This window comes from Pelobates fuscus, chromosome 4 (genome assembly GCF_036172605.1).
Source record: "Pelobates fuscus isolate aPelFus1 chromosome 4, aPelFus1.pri, whole genome shotgun sequence".
Taxonomy (NCBI): domain Eukaryota; kingdom Metazoa; phylum Chordata; class Amphibia; order Anura; family Pelobatidae; genus Pelobates; species Pelobates fuscus.
The window spans coordinates 364,085,553-364,108,658 of record NC_086320.1 but is presented as its reverse complement, the minus strand read 5'-3'; the positions used below and the strand labels follow the sequence as shown (position 1 = coordinate 364,108,658).

Here is a 23,106-nt window from a genome sequence, read left to right as displayed (position 1 = left end):
CTATCATTTTGTATACGTGAAGTGTACCGTAGGCTTTGTTATGGAATTAGACAGTTGTAAGTGTGGGTCAGCTTGGCAGATAATGTTGCCAGCCTGACACCCTGCTGATTTCAATGGGAACTTTGGTTGGTCTTTATAACTTTAAGTTCCAATAAATAGAGCTCTTGAAAAATGTTTTGTTGCTATTGACAGACATTAACTATGTAAATAAAAGTATTTTGAATAAAAAATTTAAGTTTCCGACAGCAGGAATTATTTTGGAGTAAAATACATTAATCTGTGTTTGTTTAAATTAGTTTATTCATTTTATTGCTTTTATTTCACAATGTTAATTTTTCCAGGAAGAAAAGGCTTCCCTCTTGCATCGTACTCAGGAGGAAAGGCGCAAGAGAGAGGTGAGTTCATTTTGCATTTGAAAACATAGGTGAAGTTGAAACCCATCTATTTCACACGTTTAACCCCTTAAGGACCAAACTTCTGGAATAAAAGGGAATCATGACATGTCACACATGTCATGTGTCCTTAAGGGGTTAAAGGGCCATTCCATACCCGCAAAGCCCTTTAGCTTGCTGAAATGCTTTGTGTGAAGAGTGTCTCTCTTTTAAATAGAAATGTGCACTTTTATTAACTAACCTAGTTACACCCCCAGGCTGTCAGTCAGTCAACTGGTCCTGTTACTTGCTGGTAGTTTAGGTCATTGGAATAAAACTCAAGAGCAGCACATTGCCTGTAGCACCTGCCTTGCAAAGACTTGGACAGCCACAGAAATTCTGGTCTGGACACTAGAGATCTTCAGCATTTGCAAGCTATTTGTAGATATATCTTTTAATGGAAAAAAAATGCATAATTAAATACATACATGTTTTCATTGGGGTCTATGTACTAAACAGTGATTTACAAAAAAATACATTTAAATATTTTATATATATATTGGGCAGCGGAGTGTCTCTTTCAAGTGCTTTAGGGGTTAACTGGATTTCTCATCATCCGTTGGTTATTAACAGTTTTTCTGGATTAACGATCTCTGTGATAGTGGTAAATAGTGTGTTTTTAATTGTTGTCATAAAGTTCTTTAATTGAAAAATAAAAAGACTGCTGTAAAATAATGATTCAGTCTTGCTTGCTAGACTGTTTCAAACTGCAAACGATGTGGGTTTTTTAAGCCTTTCTTAAGTACTTAAGTTATTTTTGTACACCATTAAATTTAATTTTTCACTTATATTTTTAATCCATTATAGAAATATTGTAGAGATAAAAAAAAAATTGTAGAGCTTGTGCAGTATACCACTGCGTAAACTCATCAGGTGGGGATAAATAGAAAGCAAAGTGTGCCCCTTTTTGTATTTCTTATATTTTTGTTGCTCTGTGCGGGATTGTATATAAGGTTTTATATTCATTCATTTTGGCATTAGTTTCTCTACCAATAATTTAAAATGTTTTTATGTAATTGGTTTCTAGGAAGAACGAAGAAGGCTAAGAAATGCAATAATCATCCAGTCCTATGTACGAGGATATAAGGACCGAAAACATCAAGTATGTATTTTTATTTTATTTTTTTGTGTCACCCTTTAGTAGGCGACGTATCCAGATCTGCTTTACTGCATTTTATGAATTAGAACACTTTCTTGTAAATTTAAAGTTAATGTAGATTCCTTGATTTTAGTTAGTGTAGACGTTGGGATTTTAAGATCAGTTGAAAGCGATATTTTGTGTAAAGAGTTCTAAATGAGAAGCAGTGACTGAGGAAACAAGTGGAATGTTACTGCAAATTGGTCCTAACGCTGGATTCCAGGTAAGTTTGACTTTTTTTTTTAGTGTTGTCGTTTTTTTTTTATTTTTTTTTTATTTTTTTTTAACGGAGGGGAATAAAAATAAGTGCTAATGAAAAAGCAAGCCACTGGTAAGTGAAAAATCATAACACTATCATTATTGGTGTAGGCCTTTAGAAATAAATGAATTTCTTTTATATACTAGCGTACGAATGTGTATTTAGATTTACAAAAGGCAAAAAATCACAACATTATGGGGGACCTATGGTGCAATCTATGGTAAGCATTGAATTAGACAGAGTGTAAGTATTGATCTTGGTCATCATCCTTGGAGACTTTTGTCCGAGCTATTTTGCTTCTCATTGAGAAACATTGGGGACGTCTGGTAACCACACTCCTCCAGGTGGATATTTCTCTGAGCACTGAGTTCATTAAAATGCTCGGCGTGGCAGGGCATAGCATCTTTTTTAAAGATCATTATGAGGAAGTGCCTTTTTTTCTGACAATTTACATTTTATTACAAAAACAAAATATCCAGATTATGGTAATAAAACTGCAGAAAGTGTATTTATTGTATACAGAGTGTTTTTTGGCAACGTACGGAGCATCATATAAGCTTCTATGTGTATATCTTTTAGACACAAGTGAAAACCTGTTTTCCTTGTGCAAGTGACGGTGAGGTATCCTCGAATCTTTGATAGTCTAAAAAAAAACCTGCTTCTTACTCATACATGTTTACAGGTTCTCCGAATATATTGTATATTTTTTAAAGTCTCCCTATTTTTGTTCTTTTTGTAGTACGCCATACAAAGAAATGAATTTGACTACTGCGTCAATTCCGCTGCTTCCAGTGGGGGTACAAGTAATGGAAGCAATCTTAACCTTTTAGTACGAAAACTACTGTTTTTTTACAGGCAAAGTGAGGATTCCAAAAGATTGGTATGTTGTTAGTTTGTTTATTTTTGTGTTTGTTTGTTTTTAAATTTTGTAAAAAAAGTAATTGTCTGCATACCTTTGTAAACAGTGATGCCCTGTGTTTTCCTATCTTACCTGTATTGCCTGTACCATGAAAAATAAAGAATTCAAAAAATATATATAATGCATTAAAGAGAGAGTGATAATGTAAAGTCAATGATGATGAACTGTGGCACTCTCGCTACATTTCCCATTACGCTCACCCAGGTATTGGTCTGTCTGAGGATCGTATAATTATGGTTCTTGATCTTGTGCAGTGCCAGATCTAGTTATCACTATAGTAAGGTGTGATAGGGCTGAGGAATGTGTTGGTACAGCATAGATACTTTACAGAAGTGGAAGACAGGAGAGTTGACTGAATTAAAGGAACACTATAGTCACCTAAATTACTTTAGCTAAATAAAGCAGTTTTAGTGTATAGATCATTCCCCTGCAGTCTCACTGCAGTAAATCACTTTGTTTCTGTTTATGCAGCCCTAGCCACACCTCCCCTGGCTATGATTGACAGAGCCTGCATGAAAAAAAAACTGGCTTTACTTTCAAACAGATGTAATTTACCTTAAATAATTGTATCTCAATCTCTAAATTGAACTTTAATAACATACAGGAGGCTCTTGCAGGGTCTAGCAAGCTATTAACATAGCAGGGGATAAGAAAATCTTAATTAAACAGAACTTGCAATAAATAAAGCCTAAATAGGGCTCTCTTTACAGGAAGTGTTTATGGAAGGCTGTGCAAGTCACATGCAGGGAGGTGTGTGACTAGGGTTCATAAACAAAGGGATTTAACTCCTAAATGGCAGAGGATTGAGCAGTGAGGCTGCAGGGGCATGTTCTATACCCCAAAACTGCTTCATTAAGCTAAAGTTGTTCAGGTGACTATAGTGTCCCTATAATGCAGTGCAACAAAAACAAACTTGCATGTTCTGCATGAGCACAGTAGTAGGTGGTGTCACCTTGGCATATTTTTTTTGTCGCACAATGTAGGACAGTATTTATGGCTTATTTAATGTGAAACTTGGTTTTCCAATTAAGTCTGCATTTCCCAGCTGTATAGTGCTCCACTGCCGTACTTTGGATTATTTGCATTGAGGAGGTTTATGTACTTTGGGAGTGCAATCTCCTCTACTGGAAATGTGTGTATACTGCTTACCCAACAGAGATGTGGTGTCTCTTGAAATGGCTTTATCAATATGATCAGATTTATTTTGGCTAAAGACCAAGTTGTTTTGTAATTGGCTATTTATTATTATGGTCCATTCGTTATATTTTTTTTTCTAGATATGGATATGTCAGAACATGATCAAACAGAGTTCCCAATTTGTAAAACAGCTACTGGGTCCAGACCGACTCACCTGTCTTTATCAAATCAAGAGACTCTTGGGGCTGTGTTGCAGGTAAGGCTTTCTGACTGTCCCATGCATTTCTATTGATTTCTATTGTTTAGTTGGTTATTTATTCCTTTATTTTTATACAAGGTGGCATACCCATTTTGCCTATTTATGTGCTCCCATGTTTTTCTTTCTTTCTCATTCTTTCAATGTGAATACGGCTAGCTGCCCACAGTCATTTTTAGTGCTTCTCTTTAAAAATGACGCTCTTACTGCAGTAGGCATCAAAGACGGTCATCTTCTGAGTTGGTGCCTGCTGACACATGCTGTATTTCACTGGTTGTAGCTTCACAGTTCTTCATCAGAGAAGGCTGCTGGTGTAATTAATTCTCTTTTCTTATGTGGGGGTTCTGTTTCCATTCAAGCAATTACTCAGGGTAAAATATGCCGTGGAGTTAAACGGATACTCGAAGCACCAAAACAACTTTAGCTTAATGAAGCAGTTTTGGTGTAAAAATCATGCACCTGCAGTCTCACTGCTCAGTTCTCTGTTGTTTAAGAGTTAAACACCTTTTGTTTATGCAATCCTACTCACACGTCCCCTGAATGTGACATACAAAGTTTCCATGGAAAAAAAACTTTCATTTCTCTGCACCGTGTATTTACTTTAGAGGTTTTATCTTTTTTTCTGTTAAGTGAATTTTAATCGTACGGGAGGTTGCTGCGGGCTTCAGCAGGCATTTCATAGAGTAGGAGATAAGAGATTCTAAATTAAACAGTGTGCATTAGGAGAAGTTAGAAAATTAGATCTTCCTTTTTCATAAAGAGTCACAGCCTGGGGAAATGTGGCTACAGTTGCATAACCAATTATCTACATCCTAATTGGCAGACTATTGAGCAGTAGTACTGCAGGTACATGATCTACACACCAAAACCACTTTATTAAGCTAAAGTTGTTTTGAGTGTTTTTGGATGTGATGCTAGGCTGTGTCAGAACAGCATTGGCTTTTTTTTTTTTTAAAGAAACCCTAAGGTACAACCGAATGCAACAGGTGAGTACAGATTTATCTGTTTGGGAACCAAAATGTTCAGCTATTTAAGCAACATATGTACATCCACTGTAACTGTAAATGACATTGTCCAAAGTTAATATTCATAAAGCTCCTTTTTGAATATTGTCCCTTGAAGCGTTGAGTGTGTTATTTTATAAGGTTTTCTAGGGGTCCCTCTTTCATGTGTCCATTGCCAGCTAACTGTGATGGGTTGGCTCACTGTGTGTTTAGCGGTTTCTCTCTTATCTTTTGTCCGTAATGCACAGCGTCCATTGTTTTTGGTTGTGTGCAGGTTGTTACAGTATTGCTATGATGACAGCCTGAATGTTGCATTACCCATGAGAATGGTTGAAGTGTTTTCTTCAGAGAATACGTATTTGCCTGTTCTTCAAGACAACACATACGTGGCTTCAATAATTGAACAAATTTTGCACTACATGATTCAAAAAGGTCAGTGTGTGTTTGCTTTTTTTTTTTTACATTTGTATGTGTGTGCGTGTTTAATGAGTGGACTGTCAAATTCATAAAGCACATTCTGGACGCTCTGGACAGCTCATTGTATCAGTGATGTTAGAAGTCTATGTGCACTATCCCAGAGTGTTTTTGTTTTCCTCACACCATCTTGGAGTGGTTGATCTTAAACTGTGGTGCTTCCTAGAATTTATACCAGTTTGCTCAACTAATAAAGAAATTAAACTTTTGAATTACAAAAGGCAATTCAATCCGAACTAGATGCCAGTAATAGGCTTGGTACATTTGTGCTGGTTTACCCTGTATGCCTATCATTGCTTTTCAGGTTGAACTGACTTGTGCTTGAAAATACAGAAATGTGGATTCCACCTAAAAAGTGTAGATGAAGTGGGGGTGAACTATGGATGCTAGGCAGAACCTCTGTTTTTTTGTTTTTTTTGTCTAATTGCTCCAAAAATGATTTGACAAAATCTTTGGGATGGCACCCCTATATGTTAATACCACAATGTGCTGTACTGCTGTAAAGTGTCCCATTTTATTATTCTAGCGTATATTGAGGTTATATATAGCAGATTCTTATTGCTGTTTTGTTAATTTGAATATTGGAAAACATAAAATTAACTTCTCAACTACAAGTTTACTTTGTCTTGTTTTGGTAGATGTTACAGACTCAAAAGTACCTCTGAAATGTTTTAGCTTACTTGTGCCATCGAATGGAATAGATTTCCATGCTATTTTATTTGTGGTGTTTTAATGTTTGATAGTGTGCTAATTGTCTTGTTCGTATTTATAAACTTTGCCCAAGAATTCAGCATTTTCACTGATGTACAAACCTTACTCACAGGGCAACATTGTTAGAAACACAGACCATGATAGAGAGGAGCCCTCTCCATTTTCATTTACATTTATTATTTGCTCAAAGGGAGATGTGTAGCCTAATGTTTTTGCATTTTTAAGTACAATTTACATTTAATATTTTTTATTTATTTTTTCTTTATCTCAATTTCAGGATTCTACCAATCCCTGTATATTTTAATTAAACACAAACTTCCATCAAGCATTGAATACACCGATGTCTCCAGAGTAACGATAGCAAAAGTACTACTGGAAAATCTTTTGAAACCATTGCACTTTACCTATAGCTCCTGCTCTGACTGTGCGAGGTAGGGCGATCTGGATTTTGTTTTATCAATAGAATTAGAAAATATAGCATTTGAATATGGGATTTCAACTTGATGTAAATACCAATCAGTATGCCACTAATCTATAGGCATTTCAGTAACACTGGGTATTGTCCTGTCTTATTAGGAATTATAAGGTAATGTATTATCATAGTATCTTATATGCAGAAAAATGGAAGGTGAGGAACATAGTTCACAACAACTGCATTTTGCCATCGCTCATCCTTAAATCTTTATGTGGAAAATATGTCCTAAGTGTTCTGTAGATAAGAGGAGTTGCTATCTTAAAGAGACAAGCACTGTATGCCTTATTGCTTCCATAATATTATTAGATGTAAAAAACAGATACAATTCGTAACTTGTAATACCTTTTTTATTGGACTAACATCATTTTTTAACCCCTTAAGGACCAAACTTCTGGAATAAAAGGGAATCATGACATGTCACACATGTCATGTGTCCTTAAGGGGTTAATGACAAGCTTTCGGGAGAACCTCCCTTTCTCAAGTCTGAAGCATTTCTGAGCAAGACGACACATAGAATTCAAGGCTGAGTTGTGATACAGGGGTTAAAGCGACATGAGTGTAGATAAGACACAGGTTTGTTAGAAAATAGACACCATTTTTGCAGAGAGTCATTCTTGTGTTGGATTTTCATCAGAGGAACCTTGATTTCTGGATTTATGTAGCATTCTAAAGTACCTTTAGGACAGGATACATAGATGACCACAGTAAATGATTAATTTATGCTTGTAACCTATGTCTCCCAGGCACCAGGTTTTTAGTGCCTTTACGGAGGAGTTCCTATCTGCACCTTACACGGATCAGATATTCCATTTCATCATTCCTGCACTCGCAGACTTGCAAACATCTTTCCCGTATGAGCTTTTTCTGCACTCGCTGCTGACAGATGAGACCCAACATGCCGGATCACGTGACCGTGCGCCGTGGCTCTTCTACTTCGTGCTGACAGTTGGTGAAACCTACTTGGGTATGGAATGCAAATATTTAGATTTATTCTCTTTATTTTCTTTTCTTGGCTTAAAGGGACTCTACAACCCAAAATAAATCAATATCATTGTTTAGTATATATACCCTCTGTGAAACGTGCTTTTTTCCATTGGGGATGTATCTAAAAGCAGATTTCAGATCTCTTGTCTGCAGCCTTTCCAAGCACTCCCCTTGTAAACTGGCCCACTTCCTGTGGCTGTCCAATCACAGACTTCCCAATGCAGCTCAATGAGCAGTCTTTGCAAGGCAGGTGCTCTGAGCAATTGCTGCCTTTTGAGTTTTTCTCCACTGAGTTAAATGACCAAGAAGTAACAAATCCAGTTTTTGGACAGTTAGGGGGTTAATTTATAAAAAGAGCCAATTTCTACAGAAATTGTCACTTTTAGTAAAATGTAAAAGAGCACATATTCTTCAGTTATAAAGTACTTAAGCAAGATAAAGTACTTTAGGGTCTGGAGTGTCCCTTTCAGTCATCATTGCACTTTGAATACTTGGTACAACCATTATGTTTGCTTAGTTATAACATTTAACTCTTTTTAATATTTATAATTTTGAACTGCTCACATGACAGTTTAAAGGGTTAATAAAGCCAGTTGAAATGTTTCCACAATATTTGAAACTTGCACCCAAAATGTCAATTGAACATTTACAATGTTTTATGTATCTACTGTAAATAAAAAAATAATCGGTCCAGGCACTCAGCATTGCTGCAGGAAGGCAGGTTTATTGGAATATAAAGGTCTCCGTGTAGGCCAAAACTTTGTACTTTTTGTTCCAATAAACCTGCCTTTCTGCAGCAATCCTGAGTGCCTGGACCTGATTTATATTATCTGCTAAACTGGGTTTTGCCGACCCTGGTCATGATACGCACCTGGACTCCTAAGAGTGCGGCATCCTCCATTTGTGAATTATATATCTACTGTGTCATTGTGTGTGTGTATATGTGTTTATATATTTTATGTTGTGTATGATTTTTCAGTGTATTTTATTGCCTCGTACCTACGCCTTTTTTAGGAAGTCTATCAGAAGAAGGAATGCTGGTATATCTAAGGGTTCTTCAGACTTTCCTTACTCGGCTGCCTGTTTCCTCATCAAATACAAACCATCAGGGACTTGCCAGCGACTCAGAAGATGAGGATGAAGATCTGGGAAAAATGGTCACCTCTATTGTAAGACTTTGTTCTCATGATCATTACATAACATGTTTATTTTATATAAGATCAGTAATTTATTCAGGGCTCCATACGTTATTATTAGCTGTATTCCTGGCACTACTGATCCCTCTGCCACCCCCCTCCTCAGTACATAAAAATCCTTTATTTACCTATCCCAGCGCCGATGTCCCTCGTTGCTGGGTCGAAGCTCCACTCTGTCCCCCGACAAGCAGGGTATAATGCGCATGCACGGCAAATGCTGCGCGCGCATTAGACCTCCCCATAGGAAAGTATTGAATCAAATCTGTCCTATGGGAAAAATCTGATGCTCGAGGTCCTCATGGGCTTGGGCTTGTGCTTGGGCTTGTCACCAGTGGGGTACCGCAGGGATCTGTACTTAGACCTATTTTCTTTAATATTTTTATTAGTGATATTGGAGACGGTCTTGATGGTAAAGTCTTTTTGCTGATAATACTAAGATATGCAACAGGGTTGATGTTCCAGGAGGGAGAAGCCCAATGGCAAATGATTTAGGTAAACTAGAAAAATGGTCAGAGTTGTAGCAACTGACATGTAATGTGGATAAGTGCAAGATAATGCATCTTGGACGTTAAAACGGGCAGAGTACAGAATATTTGATACAGTACTAACCTCAACATCTGAGGAAAGGGATTTAGGGGTTATTATTTCTGATGACTTAAAGATAGGCAGACAATGTAATAGAGCAGCAGAATGCTTGGTTGTATAGGGAGAGGTATTGGCAGTTGTACAGAACACTGGTGAGACTTCACTTGGAGTATTGTACGCAGTACTGGAGACCGTTTCTAAGGCATAAGGCTATCCTAACTATACGATAAGGCCAGGGACTAATGAAAGTATTTAGAAAATTGGACAGACTAGATGGGCTGAATGGTTCTTATCTGCCGTCACCTTCTATGTTTCTCATGCAGAGCGTGAGGACGTCCAGCGTCAGATAACGGTCCAAAACTCTATTACGATTCCGGAAGCACCCCTCCCAGTGGCTGTCTGGTAGACAGTCACTGATGACAATCCATAGTTACCCCCCTTAAACGGAGAGATGTGTGTAACAATAAGTGCTTAAACGTGAACAAAACCCTTAAAAGCAGTTCTATACACTCGTGTGGAAATATCCTCTTTTCCACAAGACAATCGTATGAAATACAGTGCGGTGTAAGTGAAAAAGACCTACACCTATAAGTGGAGCGCTAAAACAAATACAAAGCTTACCAAACGTAACTTGATACAAAGTATGGTGTGAAGTACATGTAAAAGGGCATACAAAACAAAATGTACAATATAGTGCAGATGGTATTTTAAAAGTGGAATCCAATGAATAATAGAGCAGACCGAACACTCCCATTTTAAGGTGCCTGTGTATAGATACTGGCTCCGTACTCAGGCCTGTGTGCTTATTTTGGTAGCACCACCCTTCCGCTTCGGCTTGGAGTAGTTCTCATAGATAAAACATAAGGGGAGAGCGAATCAATGTGCAGACTGTAATAGTAAAGTAAAAGAGTATAAAATAGTAAATGTGGTGCTCACCTAGTCCTGAGCCTGTTGGTCCCGGCTCTGAGGTGTAAAGGTATGGTGCCAATTTAAATAGGGATGGCACTGCCCATAAAAAGGACTTAAGCAGGATATCTTAAGTAAAATAACAAATTTATTGATGTACAATGACAAATAAAAAGATAATATTAAAAAGTCCTTTAAAATTGCCAAAAAGGACTTTTTATTATTCTCTTTGTATTTGTTTTAGCGCTCCACTAGGTGTAGGTCTTTTTCACTTACACCGCACTGTATTTCAGCCACTGAGGGTAGACTTAGAGCTGCAATGTAAACATTGCGGTTTCTATGGAACTGATATCTGCTCTCGTGTTGTGTTGCCCATTTGTGGCACATTTTGCATTTGAAACCATCCAATAGAATAAACAGGTGAAATGTTTGTGATTTGACACAGTTTTCTGTGTACTTAATGGACTTCTGTCACCTCAAAACTGTTTTACTATAATAATAATACCGGTCACCCCGTTTTGAAAAGAAATAGATTTTTATAAAATGAAGTATATGTAAATAAAAAGTGAAAAATGAATCCCAGCTTGAAAAATTAAGTTTATGTAACAAGTGGGAAAAAACCCTTATCCTTACCTTTCAGAATATGACGGATCATTGAGCCATGTACATAGACCTTGGGTCGGACAGTGTTTGAAAATCGCCAGTTATTCTCTGTCTTTTTTCAAACATTGTCCGACGCAAGGTGTCTTTATATGGCTAAAGCATCCCGTCATATACTAAAGAAAGGGTTGAGGTTTTTTTCTCTAAAACTAAATTTAAAAAAAAAAAAAAAAAAAATCTCTTTACTTTCAAAACTTATTGATAGCATTCTTGTACTAAAAAATCTTTTAGGTGACCGGTGTCCTTCTAATTGAATTGTGAATACAATATTTATCTTTTCGGTAAAGTGCTTAAATTGACCTTATATCAATATATCTGTTGGGTCCAACAAGGCTTGTTTTCAGTTTAAAGCGCATGCAACGTAAATGGTTACTCTAAGCAGCATGACCACTTTAGTGATTTGAAGTAGTCATGGTACCTGGAGTCTGTATGTGCAGCGTTTCACATAAACGTTTCAAATAAACACTGTATATGGAAAGCTAGAGCCCTTTGTTGCTGAAGACGTCCATTGTTAGCCAAAAAATTAGAGCATAGCATTAAAGATTAAATGTAAGGGAATCCAAAGAACCCAAATGCATACATCTCCATGCTGGGAAGCATGGGATTTAAATTACATAATTTGGGGGTGAGGTGTTACATGTTACATGTTACATGTGCAGCCACTCTATCTAGTCTTAGGAAACGGTTTTTAGCTAAGTAAACTTTCAAGTGATACATTTTGCTTGAGATTTTATAGATTATATGTATACAAACCTGAATACACAGTTTAAATGAAAATGCTTTTTTTTTTTTTTTTTTATTGGTGTCTGAATTTAATTTGAATTCTTCTAATACACGCTTTGAATAACCCTGTGTTTTGTTCTCCATGTTAGGGTGACGGTAAGCTATCTGTGCAATATATCACAGAGGAGTGTCTGAAGAAACTGGACACTAAACAGCAGACCAACACTTTACTCAACATGGTGTGGAGAGATTCGGCCAGTGAGGAGGTCTTCACGTTAATGGCCTCTATTTGCCATACACTAATGGTGCAGCATCGCATGATGGTGCCAAAAGTCAGGCAAGTATCAAATCACACACAATATTTGATCATTTTCACATTTTGTATGCAACCTTTGTGATATATTGATTTTTTTTTAAAATATTTTTTTATTGGTGAATACGTTCTTCCAAACACAATGTCTAACTTCCGTGCGTCATACCTCTTCTCATTTTTACCAATTTAAGAATGGTCTACACTCTACAATTATAATTAGTAACAGAAAAGCAAAGGTGCAGAAATATGAAAGGGTTGCTAATAGAAAATGCTAATAGAAACGTGGCTACTCATTTGTAAATGTGTAGCCATCGTGTAAAAAATTTTTGTTTTTTTTAAAACAGAGTTTCTCACCTCTCTGGGTGGTTTTGTTAAATTTTTTTTGTTTTGTTTTGGTATTCCTCATTTTCGGGTCTTCTACCAGAGGCCTTGGATTGTGAGGGTTCTGTGCAGTGTCTTAGCTGGTCCTAGAACTACACTCTTCTGAACAGTGATCTCAGATGTCCCAGAAGTCCAAAATGCTATCTGCTAAAGCCACTTACTGAACTTGGGGGTACCAGCTCTTCTCTCTGACATTTTATTATTCCAGCTGGGTACCTGATGACTGATAGGGCATATGTATTGATGGCTTCGATTTTGTTCTTGCCATTGAGCTGGGACTTCAGGACATATCTCTACCTCTTCCTAATGGTTGCCATGTGTTCTGGAAGTCAGAACTCCTTTAGCAGCAGTAAAATGCAGCCATTTTTAAGGCATTGGATGTAATCCGATTCCATGGCAGGGCAAGCATCGCTACAGCAAACTCATTAGGTGGTGTCTTGGCCCACTGGTTTTTATGGCTGTCAGGAAGTAAAATAGCCTTGAAACTGCTATCTCTCAATTAGAGAGGTTAGTTTTTTTTTCATAGCATAATTGCATTAAAGCAGGATGTGAGATGTTAAAACATAGTTACTGCATTAGGATTCTTCGTTTTATTGTTAAAAAATTTGGATAGCAATTAGTGAGTTTAATGCATCGGTGCTTTGTCTGCGTTTACGATGGTTTCTACTTTCATGAGGAAACAGGGGGAAGGGGGGGATTATATCTTTTAATTGTATACGCAGAAAATTAATTTCCTACCTGCATAAGCAGCACAAGTCCTTTCCAGCTTTTAGAAAGGACCTCGTGTTCTTTGATGTAGTTTATAGAGCAGCATAGGCATAAATTTTACTTGGCTATTCCTGGGCAATTTAATGGTGGACAGTGCTGGAACACCATCCAAATGAACACTAATGCACATAATTATATTTAATTAAAACTCATAATATTAAGAACATCTTGGAATCTCTTGGTCCATTCAATACACTCTGTCAGATGTAAAATTAATGGATTTAATTTTAATTCTGCTTAGAGCAAATGGTAGTCTGTGGATAACGTACGCGATGAAGGTACTGACCATTCTTTGGCAATAAATATACTGGTAATTCCGTGTTGTTTCTTGACCCACAACGCAGTGTGCAATATTGTTTCGTTTTTTATGGCAGAAGTATAAAAAAAAAAAACCCACAAAATTAATGTCTAAGCAATGTTTTTTCATATTCTTTTACTGTTTATGTTTTGCTTTTTTGGCAATTGATGTCCATATCTAGAGGGTGTGTTTTGAAACCTTCCATGGGATCCATTGGTCGTATTGTCAAATTGTGCCACGGGATTTATTATTAACCTATACGGGCAGTGTCATGTTGGTGAATGTGTTCCGTTGAGGATGTATTGAGAAGAGAAGCAGAAGTTTGGCTTAGACATTGGTTGACAAGGACAGGTCAAAGTATACCTTTTTTTAAATTTATTTTTTATAGGAACTGGAAGTGCCCAAGACAATATATGTAAATGTGTACTCTACTAATATAGATCAGAGCTTTGCAGCTTTAACTTTCCCATAGCAATAAAACAAATAAGGAAGCCATAAGCTCATGTAGATAAACTGACAATTTACAAGGAAAAAACATGTATTATCAGCTTCTGTTGTTCCTTCTATCTCCAGTAATTGTGTAAAGAATGAAGCCATCCTAGTTACTTGTGTTAAGTTGTACATAATCAATATTATTAGATTTTCAATAGGAGAATGCCTCAAGGTTATTTGTCTGCAATTTATGGGGCAAAAAAAAAAAGACTTTTTTTAAAACAGGAAAAAAAATAGTTCAGGCTCTTAGCTCATTTATTTCTACTTACATGTTATTGATTTTTATTATAAGTGAAGGAAAGAGGAATGTGTGTTTTGGAACATTACTTAAAGATTTCAGGGTGCCGATAATTTGTATTACCTAAGCAAATGTTGCAGGAAAAAAAACTAGGCTCTATTACAGGCAAACGTTTAGTCCTTGAGCACAAGATTTAGTGTTTGATTCAATTTAGAAGTTAATTTAACCTTGGTTTTTCATGGCTGCAAACGAGCAATATTTGTTGTAGTTCCCTAGGGCATGTTAGCGTTTAGTATATTGATTCCTCTAATCTTTAAAGTGCATTACAATCTACTGGTTCTTAACTGATCTATTAATTTGTGGCTGTATAAGAAAAAAACCTATTTATTCAGATCATTTCTGTGTTGATTTCGTGCTGAAACACTGATTTGTGAAATGCTAGTATTTTCAATTCTTTCATTAAGAAATAATAGAAGTGGTTTCAGTACTAAAAAAACAATCCATGTTCGTAGGGAGTGGAGGCTGAGAATTCTCTGCCTTTTTATTTTTTGGACTTGAAAACTGGATTACTGTGGGAATATCCCCCAAACAGTGACTTTTTTATTTTTTATTTAGGAAGTAATATGTGAGCCTTGGTGATCTTTGCACATTTCAGAGATGAACAGGAAGTGGTATTCTTAATATGTTGAGGTATTTTACTGAGCTATAAATATGTGACAAAATAGATTGGCATTATGAGGGTTGATTAACCAAGGCATTTCACATTTTTAGATATATCATTGAAGTGTATTAAAATTTACTCTAACCAACAAAGGCCTCGACTTCATAAGCTTTCCAAATGTTTCAATATTGGTAGAAAATGTTTACAGTTATTTATCTACAAAACTTCTCATGGATTTCAGTGGTGATTTCTGTAGATAAATAATTTGTAAAGTTTTTTTTAAATGAAAGGCATAGTCTGTAAAAATTAGCTTGTTCATTCTCTTAGCAATAGCCAAAATGATAGACTTGTTAAATGTAATCATACGAATTAAATAATGCTTCTGGGTATTTTAATTGGAGTTTACTTGTACAAAATATTAAGCCCAGAATCTTTACACAGTCCCTGTATTTATTTATTTTGTGCCATAAGGTATTGAGAGAGAAATAATTCAGCGCTTACAGCTTGCTGTTAAAATGTACATGAATGTGTAATTAGTAACCACAATCCCCTTTATATCATTGGATTGCTTAGTGCTGAATGGTTAGCTTTTCTTATTACACCTATAGCTGTTCATTCACTTACCTTCTATTTCAAATTGTTGCCTAAGCTTTTCCAATTATTTAATATTCTTGGATAAACGTTTCTGAACTACTGCATGGGTCACTGCTGGAAAGGGGTTTCAGTGTTACCGTACATAGGAGAACATAGAGCAGGGACCCTACATTCCTGGAAGAATTTCCCAATACTATCTGTAATTTCAATGACCTCCCTTGTGATAAGCAAACAAATTGGGTATTTTCTTTCCTTGTAATTTCCCTTTGATTGTATTTGCTTTGAGATGCACCATTGTATTTTAGATATGTTGCACCTTTGGTGTTTATCATTGAGTTACTATCTTTTGTTGAATGTGATGTTGATAGGTACAAGGTACTGTTCATTTACACCTCCCTAGTCAAACTCCTTTTTTTTTTTTTTTCTTCTTCTGTAAGGGGACCTTGTTGTGTGGGTTTTTAAAGGATGTGTCAAAATGTCCTGTTTTCACATTTATTATGGTGTGAACCCATTGTCTCCATTAACCCAAATTATCTTAGTGGAAGAATAGGTCTCAATTTATGGCCTATGATAAATAACGTTTAATAATATAACAACCTTTACCTCATTCATTTTTACTGTTGTTTCTGCTAAATAAAGCTTTAATGGGTCGTTTAATCCTTGTGTGTGTGTGTGGAATTTCACACTTTGTTTTATACGTTTCTAAAATCCTTATGCAAACACACATCAACTGGTGTGTCCTTTGGGCTGAACATTTAGAGGAAAGCGGGTTAGTGGATTGAGTCACTGTGCCATTTTTAAGGATTTAGTGACCTTGCTCCAAAGTGTCATTAAAGAGGTTATGTGACCTTACACATGTTAAATCATCCGTAAAACCTTCTACATGTTCCTTTTAAAATGTGTAAATCAGTTAAGCAAATTTGTAAAGTGTGTTGTTTTTCTGTTATTTTATTATTATTATTATATTTATACTTTTATTAAATCTCTTTTGCTAATTTGTAGAAGTGGAAATGGAGTGTTAAGTGTCCTAAATACTCCTAGATAATCGGTGTAAAAAGCAGTTTCCTTCTGTATGTTGACACTTGTAACTTGTGTGTTCTTGGGTGTATTTTTTTTGTGTTTGTTTAAAAATATATATTTTTTTGCAATGAAAATGCGAACTCACTCCAATGCTGACAGACTATCGTGCAGTTTAAAGCCAGGGTGATTATGCCAATAATGTGGAAGTGTACCGTCTGTCTTCCCTCTGGCGGTAGTGTGGGTGCGCTATGAGAGCATGGAATAGCTTCTTCTATAGCTAGAAAACCAGGGGCTGCTGACATCGACTCATAGCACCATAATTACTACAAAGAGCTATAGAGACTGTGATGCTCAATGTGTTCATTAACCCCTTAAGGACACATGACATGTGTGACATGTCATGATTCCCTTTTATTCCAGAAGTTTGGTACTTAAGGGGTTAAAGGCCTTTTAGAATAACTTGCTTTAATCCAGCTCAGTCTAGAGTCCCCTTCACATTTTTTAAAAAAACTATATAGATAATGTGTTAAACACTTGAAAAATAAAATGGGCTGGTCTTTAAAAAAATAATAATAATTTTAGCTTGAATAAAAGACACTAGTAAAAAAACAAAAAACAAAGGAAAAGCCTTTATTGCAATGCCTGTAATATCTGGTTTGTGTTTTCTCCGTTGAATAAGTCTTTTATATATAGATATATCTTCTTTGGTTAAAGGCCCACCAGGTTAAAATACATCTATATTAACCAAAAAGTACTAATATGCAATCTGACGTTCTTTATAAAAAATATGCATTTATTCTACTTTAAAAGCAAACAATAATATACTTAATAGATGGTATTTCTTAACGACGTTACAGAGAGTGAGAAATCTTAAGTAGTCGTCTTAATATAAGCAAGTCAGCGACACACCAGGAGAGGAGAGTGGATCATAGGAGAGACAGAGAGAATGTGGTCTTCTGTCCTCAGTTCTTAGGCAAAATTATGTCATAACTTTTAATTTAGACTCTCCCCATATAAGGATCCTACCCCCAATCTCCATATACAGCACATTCCAGAGTCCTCGTGGTACAGAATAGCAAACACCATGTATGTAATATTCTACAGTGCCCAAAAGGTAAATCCCCAGATATTGTAGAACAACAAATTCCATGATGCCTTTCGAATGCCATGGCAAAGTATCATGGAAATTGTTATTTTAAAACATCTGGGGATCGATCTACCTTTTGGGCACCCCTGCTTTACTGAAACAATAAAAATTACCATCATTATCAGAATAATTTGTGCTAAGAATTCTAATTTTACACAAAGTAAGCTAATTCAATACTACCTCTTTAAATCCCACATTCAAATATATTGGATTAAGTAAACAAGTCTTTATGTCCGCTAGTACCCAGGCCTTAAACAAAAATGACTCGCCAGTGCAAGCCTGGAGATTTATTTTCTACTCCCCAGGAGTGAATTTCAATATCATTGTCTGAATTATATACTCATGCTAAAAATAAATGTTTAATGAATTTTTCATTCTCTACTTGGCAACTGACATTGTTACCAATTCATATTGTGTCTAGTTCAGGGCTATGCAACACTGACGTCCCTGGTGTTGTATTTAAACGCAAAACGCATTTCACACCACAATCAGCCACGCTAAAGGAAAATGTAGCACACACACATCTGTTATCTAATGGTTAGACATTGCTGTTCTTTACCGACATTTCTATTACTATTATTTTTGGATTTATTTTTAAATGTAACTTTCTGGTTTAATTTCTTACACTATTCCACTATTTCTGTAGGAGATAAGCCAATGTCCGGCCTCCATTACATGTTTGTTGCTGTTCTTTATCTAATCACATTTTATTATGTTTTATTATGTAGGAAACCCACATTAACACTTTTTTTTTATTTATTTATTTTTTATTAACCACCAGTATTATTGATTTCTTTTTTCTGTTAAGAGATAATTGCAGGTTTAATGCCATCAATTGCTGTGACCAGTGGTGTATTTTGGATTTGTGCTGCCCTAGGCACGGCTAAATTCGGGCACCCCCAAAATCTAAATTTGACCCCTCAAATTTGACAAGGCAAGCAATGCATTTGTCTGGGAGCTTGGGGTGGCATTTTTTGGCGCCCCCTCTGAAAGTGCCGCCCTAGGCAAATGCCTTGTTTGCCTTGTGGTAAATACATATCTGGCTGTGACCACATTTGTACAATGCAACTATATAAATATTGAATTGCAAAAATAAAAATACGGCTTTGGGTTCTTTATTAGGCGTTCACGTTCGTTACACAATCTGTTCTTTTAGTAAATTAACATATCTTGCTTTTGGAATGATATTTTTGAAGAGCAAGAGATATGCCTGTGAACATGTAAAAACCACTTTCATTTTTCAAAGGGATAAAATGTTGGTTTGCAAAGCTTCAGAGGAAATGACTTCTTTTATTGCACCTACTGTTTGTCTATTTCACGTAATCACTATAAGGGCTATAATTGGTGTTTGTGCTTGCACAGCTTGATGTTTTTTGTTTTATAGTTGTATTTAGAGTCTTTATGCTTTCTGCCAGCGAGTATTGTTCGTTTGTGCATTTCACAAGAGTGAGATGGCAGTAAGTAATGGCAAAGGGTGTGGAGGCAGCGATGGTCACTGGGTAATTTCCTCTGCAGTTAAATTAGGAATGCCAGGGATGCTTTTTGTTTTATTCTGAGATTGGTATTCACACCAAGGAAAGGTGTAGATAAAATATATACTTCTTTTTTTCTTCAGGATATTTTCATACGTTTTCTCATTCACAGAGAGAGAGAGCAAAGAGGCCTTAACGTTAAAAAGAAAAAGTGTGTATAGAGTGCAGTTATTTGGATATAAATATATATCTATCTCTAACATTGTTTTTTCATACTGACACCACATTTTCCACGTTGTAAGTCCAAAAGAGCATTTTAATTAGCATTTTGCAATCACCAGAAAATGTATGGATTATAAAATATCTTTCCCTATGGATGCACCCACATCCACTGCAGCAGTGAATAAAAAAGATAAATGGGAAATTGCATACAGGGATGCTGACACCTTTCAATATATTTGGTCAGTTCGGGATTGTATCGAGTAATTGGGAAGCATGTTTGCTCATACACTAATTAGTTGTCAGAAATAAACCTACATAGCAATAGAATCCAAACCTCGACCTGTTTTTATTTATTTATTACAAAGTGCGAATACACTATTTGTTACATGCGCTTATGATTTTGTTCATAAAATAGTTTTGTCGTGTCTTAAATTTTTTTTTCCTCTTGTGTGTGTTTTTCTAGGCTTCTTTACAGTCTAGCGTTTAATGCAAGATTTTTAAGGCATCTTTGGCATTTAATTTCTTCAATGACGACAAAAATGATTACAGGGTATGTATCCATTAGATGATCATTGAAAGCCTCATTGATTGTACTGGTGTCTGTCACGTCTAGGTACTGGCTTATCTGTTTATATCTATATGGAAAAATATGTATTTGATGTTGTGCAGCTGAATATTACTTTGGGGAGAGAGAGAGTGAGTGTGTACGTCTACAAATAGTGAGGGTTAAAAGATTTTGAACGTTTGAACACTGACAAAGAAATGATCAGTCTATAATTTTAATGGTGGGTGTATTTTAACATTTGAGAGACAGAATAACAAAAAAATAAATCCAGAAAAATACATGTCAAAAAAGTTTTATAAATTGATTTCCATGTTTTTGGTTTTTTAATTTTGTTATTCTGTCTCTCACTGTTAAAATACACCTACCATTAAAATTATAGACTGATCATTTCTTTGTCAGTGGGCAAACGTTCAAAATCAACAGGTGATCAAATACTTTTCTCCTCTCACCGTGTATATAATATAAAAATATATATATTTTTTAAATGTAATGTTTTTCATTACTAATGCTTGATAAACCAAATACGTATCTACGTATTGCCCTTGCGTCAGAGAGCTCCAGCCATCCAGTAATAATATCTGTTGCACAGTCCACTCTAATGGTCTATGGTGACAAATTCCTAGAGTAAAATGCATTGGAGGATTTTTTTTATTGTTTTGTGTTAATTTTTAATGAGATGTTCCTATTGCTCTAAAGTGATAAACATCGATTTTCCTGTATTTCCTCCTATGACAGGTCCATGGTACCACTCATACAAGTGATCTCAAGAGGCTCACCAATGTCACTAGAAGATTCAAATCGTATCATCCCTCTGTTTTATCTGTTTAGTTCTTTATTTAGCCATTCCCTTATTTCAATACACGACAATGAATTCTTTGGTGATCCAATAGAAGGTAAGGCTTGTTGTAAGTGAATATATTTACTCCCTCAAGGTGTGTGTTTTTGTTTTTAAAGGAATTGAGGGGCAGAAAATACATTCTCCTGATACCCAGCTCAGTGCAGATTAAAGAAGCAATTATTAGTCTAGTGTTGGTAACCTCCGACTCGGTTCCATAATCCTGTTAGTGTAAACGGACTAATAAATCCTGAAACACTGTTTAAAGAAAAACACTATACATTACTCACTGATAAAGTGCAGTGTATCATTGGCACTCACTGTGTGGGATTTGATGCCACAAAGTGGCTAACTTACTTACGGTAAAGAAAAAAACATTTCCGAAAAACCAATACACTTCTGGCACCAAACTCTTTCTGAAAAGGAAAAGCTAGAAATAGCTACACATTCTCAGACACCAAGCCTGTGGCAGATGATGTGCTTGTACTCCATTGCTGTAACCATCTTGGAGGAGAAGACCTGCTATTCATGTATTTATGCACCTTTAACTTCATTTGCAAAAATCTGCACACAGATCAGATTTACCAAAGTGTTCTGTTCTAAAAAAAAAAAAAAAATATGGTGCAAAAAATGTAAAAGAGAAGCAGTCACAGTGAAATGTTCCTGCTGCGTCTAATGGTGAATCCATGGTGATTGCTGCACTTTTTGGACCCAATGAATTTAATGTTGTAACAGGTTGAATGTAGTCCTTAAAGGAACACAGCCCAAATACAAATAAAAATTCATGAAAATCACTGTTTGGGGGGCGGGGCCTGACCGGGGAGCCGAGCAGACACGCTTTCTGTGAACTCCCGAGCCTGGGCCCGATTTTCAGCGACAAACAGAGGAATACTCACCCGAATCGGTCCTTCAAACTACCGCAACTGACACTGTGCAAGCAGGGGTACAGAAGGACACCTCGCAAGCCTGTAAATACGCTGGGAATCCGGGCCGGGAACTTGGGGCCTACAACACATGGTGGATGGGAGAGACGGCCGCTCTCCCGACCCGCCAAAACAAGCGACACCCGAAGCATCGGGCCTTCCTACCCCCCCTCCCCCCCAGGACCAGAGGGGGTTATCCTGGTCCACACAAGCGTGAACCTTAAGCCTAAACTGAATGCAATGGCTGAAGACAGCCGACAGCGTGAAACAAATACTCAAGCGGACGCTCCTAAAATGGCGACCTCAGGCCACACTACAGAGCATACCTATGCCCAGCCACTACACGAGCGCCTAGATGCACTGTTCAACCGGTTCTGGGAGATGCTGGACAGGCGGGTGGCACATCAAACCTCTAAACGTAAAGAAGAGGTGAGGCAGTCCCAAGCTGTAAGGCGGAGCGGGCAGACCCCGGGTACAGCCGCCGCGCACCGACGGGCGGAATACCCACCCAGGCAGGGGAACATTAGGAGACTCCCTCCTATCCACCGACCACATCGCAGGAGAGCCGCCCGCCGCTGGCGGCGGATGACCACCAGGACCCTCCACAGCGCCCATCACGGGAAAGACCCGGCCCCGAGAGGCAACCGAGTCTGTGGACACACGGTGCCAACCCTACAAGATGCCCGGAAAAAGGGAGAAGCCCCCTGCAACGGCCACTTCCACTCCTCGCTGACCCACCTGCACACGCTGCCGGTAATCCTACCCAAAGGGGGCCTGTGCGGCGTACGCCTACCCTGTCTCACATGCAGAGCCGCCAGAACGGGCGTCGGGTGAAGTAACCCGGACCCCAGCAAGCCGCGGCCCGCAGACAACACTCCAGCCCGCAACGCAGAAACTAAATATATGGCCATACGAACTATGAACTCTAAAACATGTCACCTACCATGGTAAACTGACCCAGTCACACAGTTAAGCATTTATTTCGTCCAGTGTACATTGTAACGTTAACATGCATGTTAATCATTCACTCAATGTTCCTTTGGCCTGTTGGCGCAAATTTGGGCTCCCTATGTGACCCACGTATACTCACTACTGCACTACTAGGCAATACTACCTGAGTTAATCAATACCTAACGTGGTTTAGCGCTGTATGATAACCAATCTGCCACTCTTCATTTATACGTAAAATATGCTAACCTGTCAGCACAGTCACCATTGTATGCATGTAGTTAAGTTTGAATAACCTTAATTTAACCTCATACCGTACTAACGACTGGTTTCTTGTTCTGGTTGTCTAGGCACACAGCACATCAGGCTCA

The 23,106-nt window shown here is 37.1% G+C and overlaps 1 protein-coding gene across 1 annotated transcript in view; it reads left to right on the top strand.

Annotated features, from left to right (window-relative positions):
* The window catches only part of UBE3C (ubiquitin protein ligase E3C), a 70,748-nt gene that overhangs the window by 9,439 nt on the left and 38,203 nt on the right, over window positions 1-23,106 (top strand). The window contains exons 3-13 of the mRNA XM_063452667.1: window positions 342-395; window positions 1,459-1,533; window positions 2,568-2,708; window positions 4,025-4,140; window positions 5,419-5,576; window positions 6,607-6,760; window positions 7,548-7,768; window positions 8,803-8,957; window positions 12,008-12,195; window positions 19,928-20,014; window positions 20,765-20,922. Of these exons, the coding sequence (XP_063308737.1) occupies window positions 342-395; window positions 1,459-1,533; window positions 2,568-2,708; window positions 4,025-4,140; window positions 5,419-5,576; window positions 6,607-6,760; window positions 7,548-7,768; window positions 8,803-8,957; window positions 12,008-12,195; window positions 19,928-20,014; window positions 20,765-20,922 (1,507 nt within the window). The remainder of the gene's footprint in view (window positions 1-341; window positions 396-1,458; window positions 1,534-2,567; window positions 2,709-4,024; window positions 4,141-5,418; window positions 5,577-6,606; window positions 6,761-7,547; window positions 7,769-8,802; window positions 8,958-12,007; window positions 12,196-19,927; window positions 20,015-20,764; window positions 20,923-23,106) is intronic.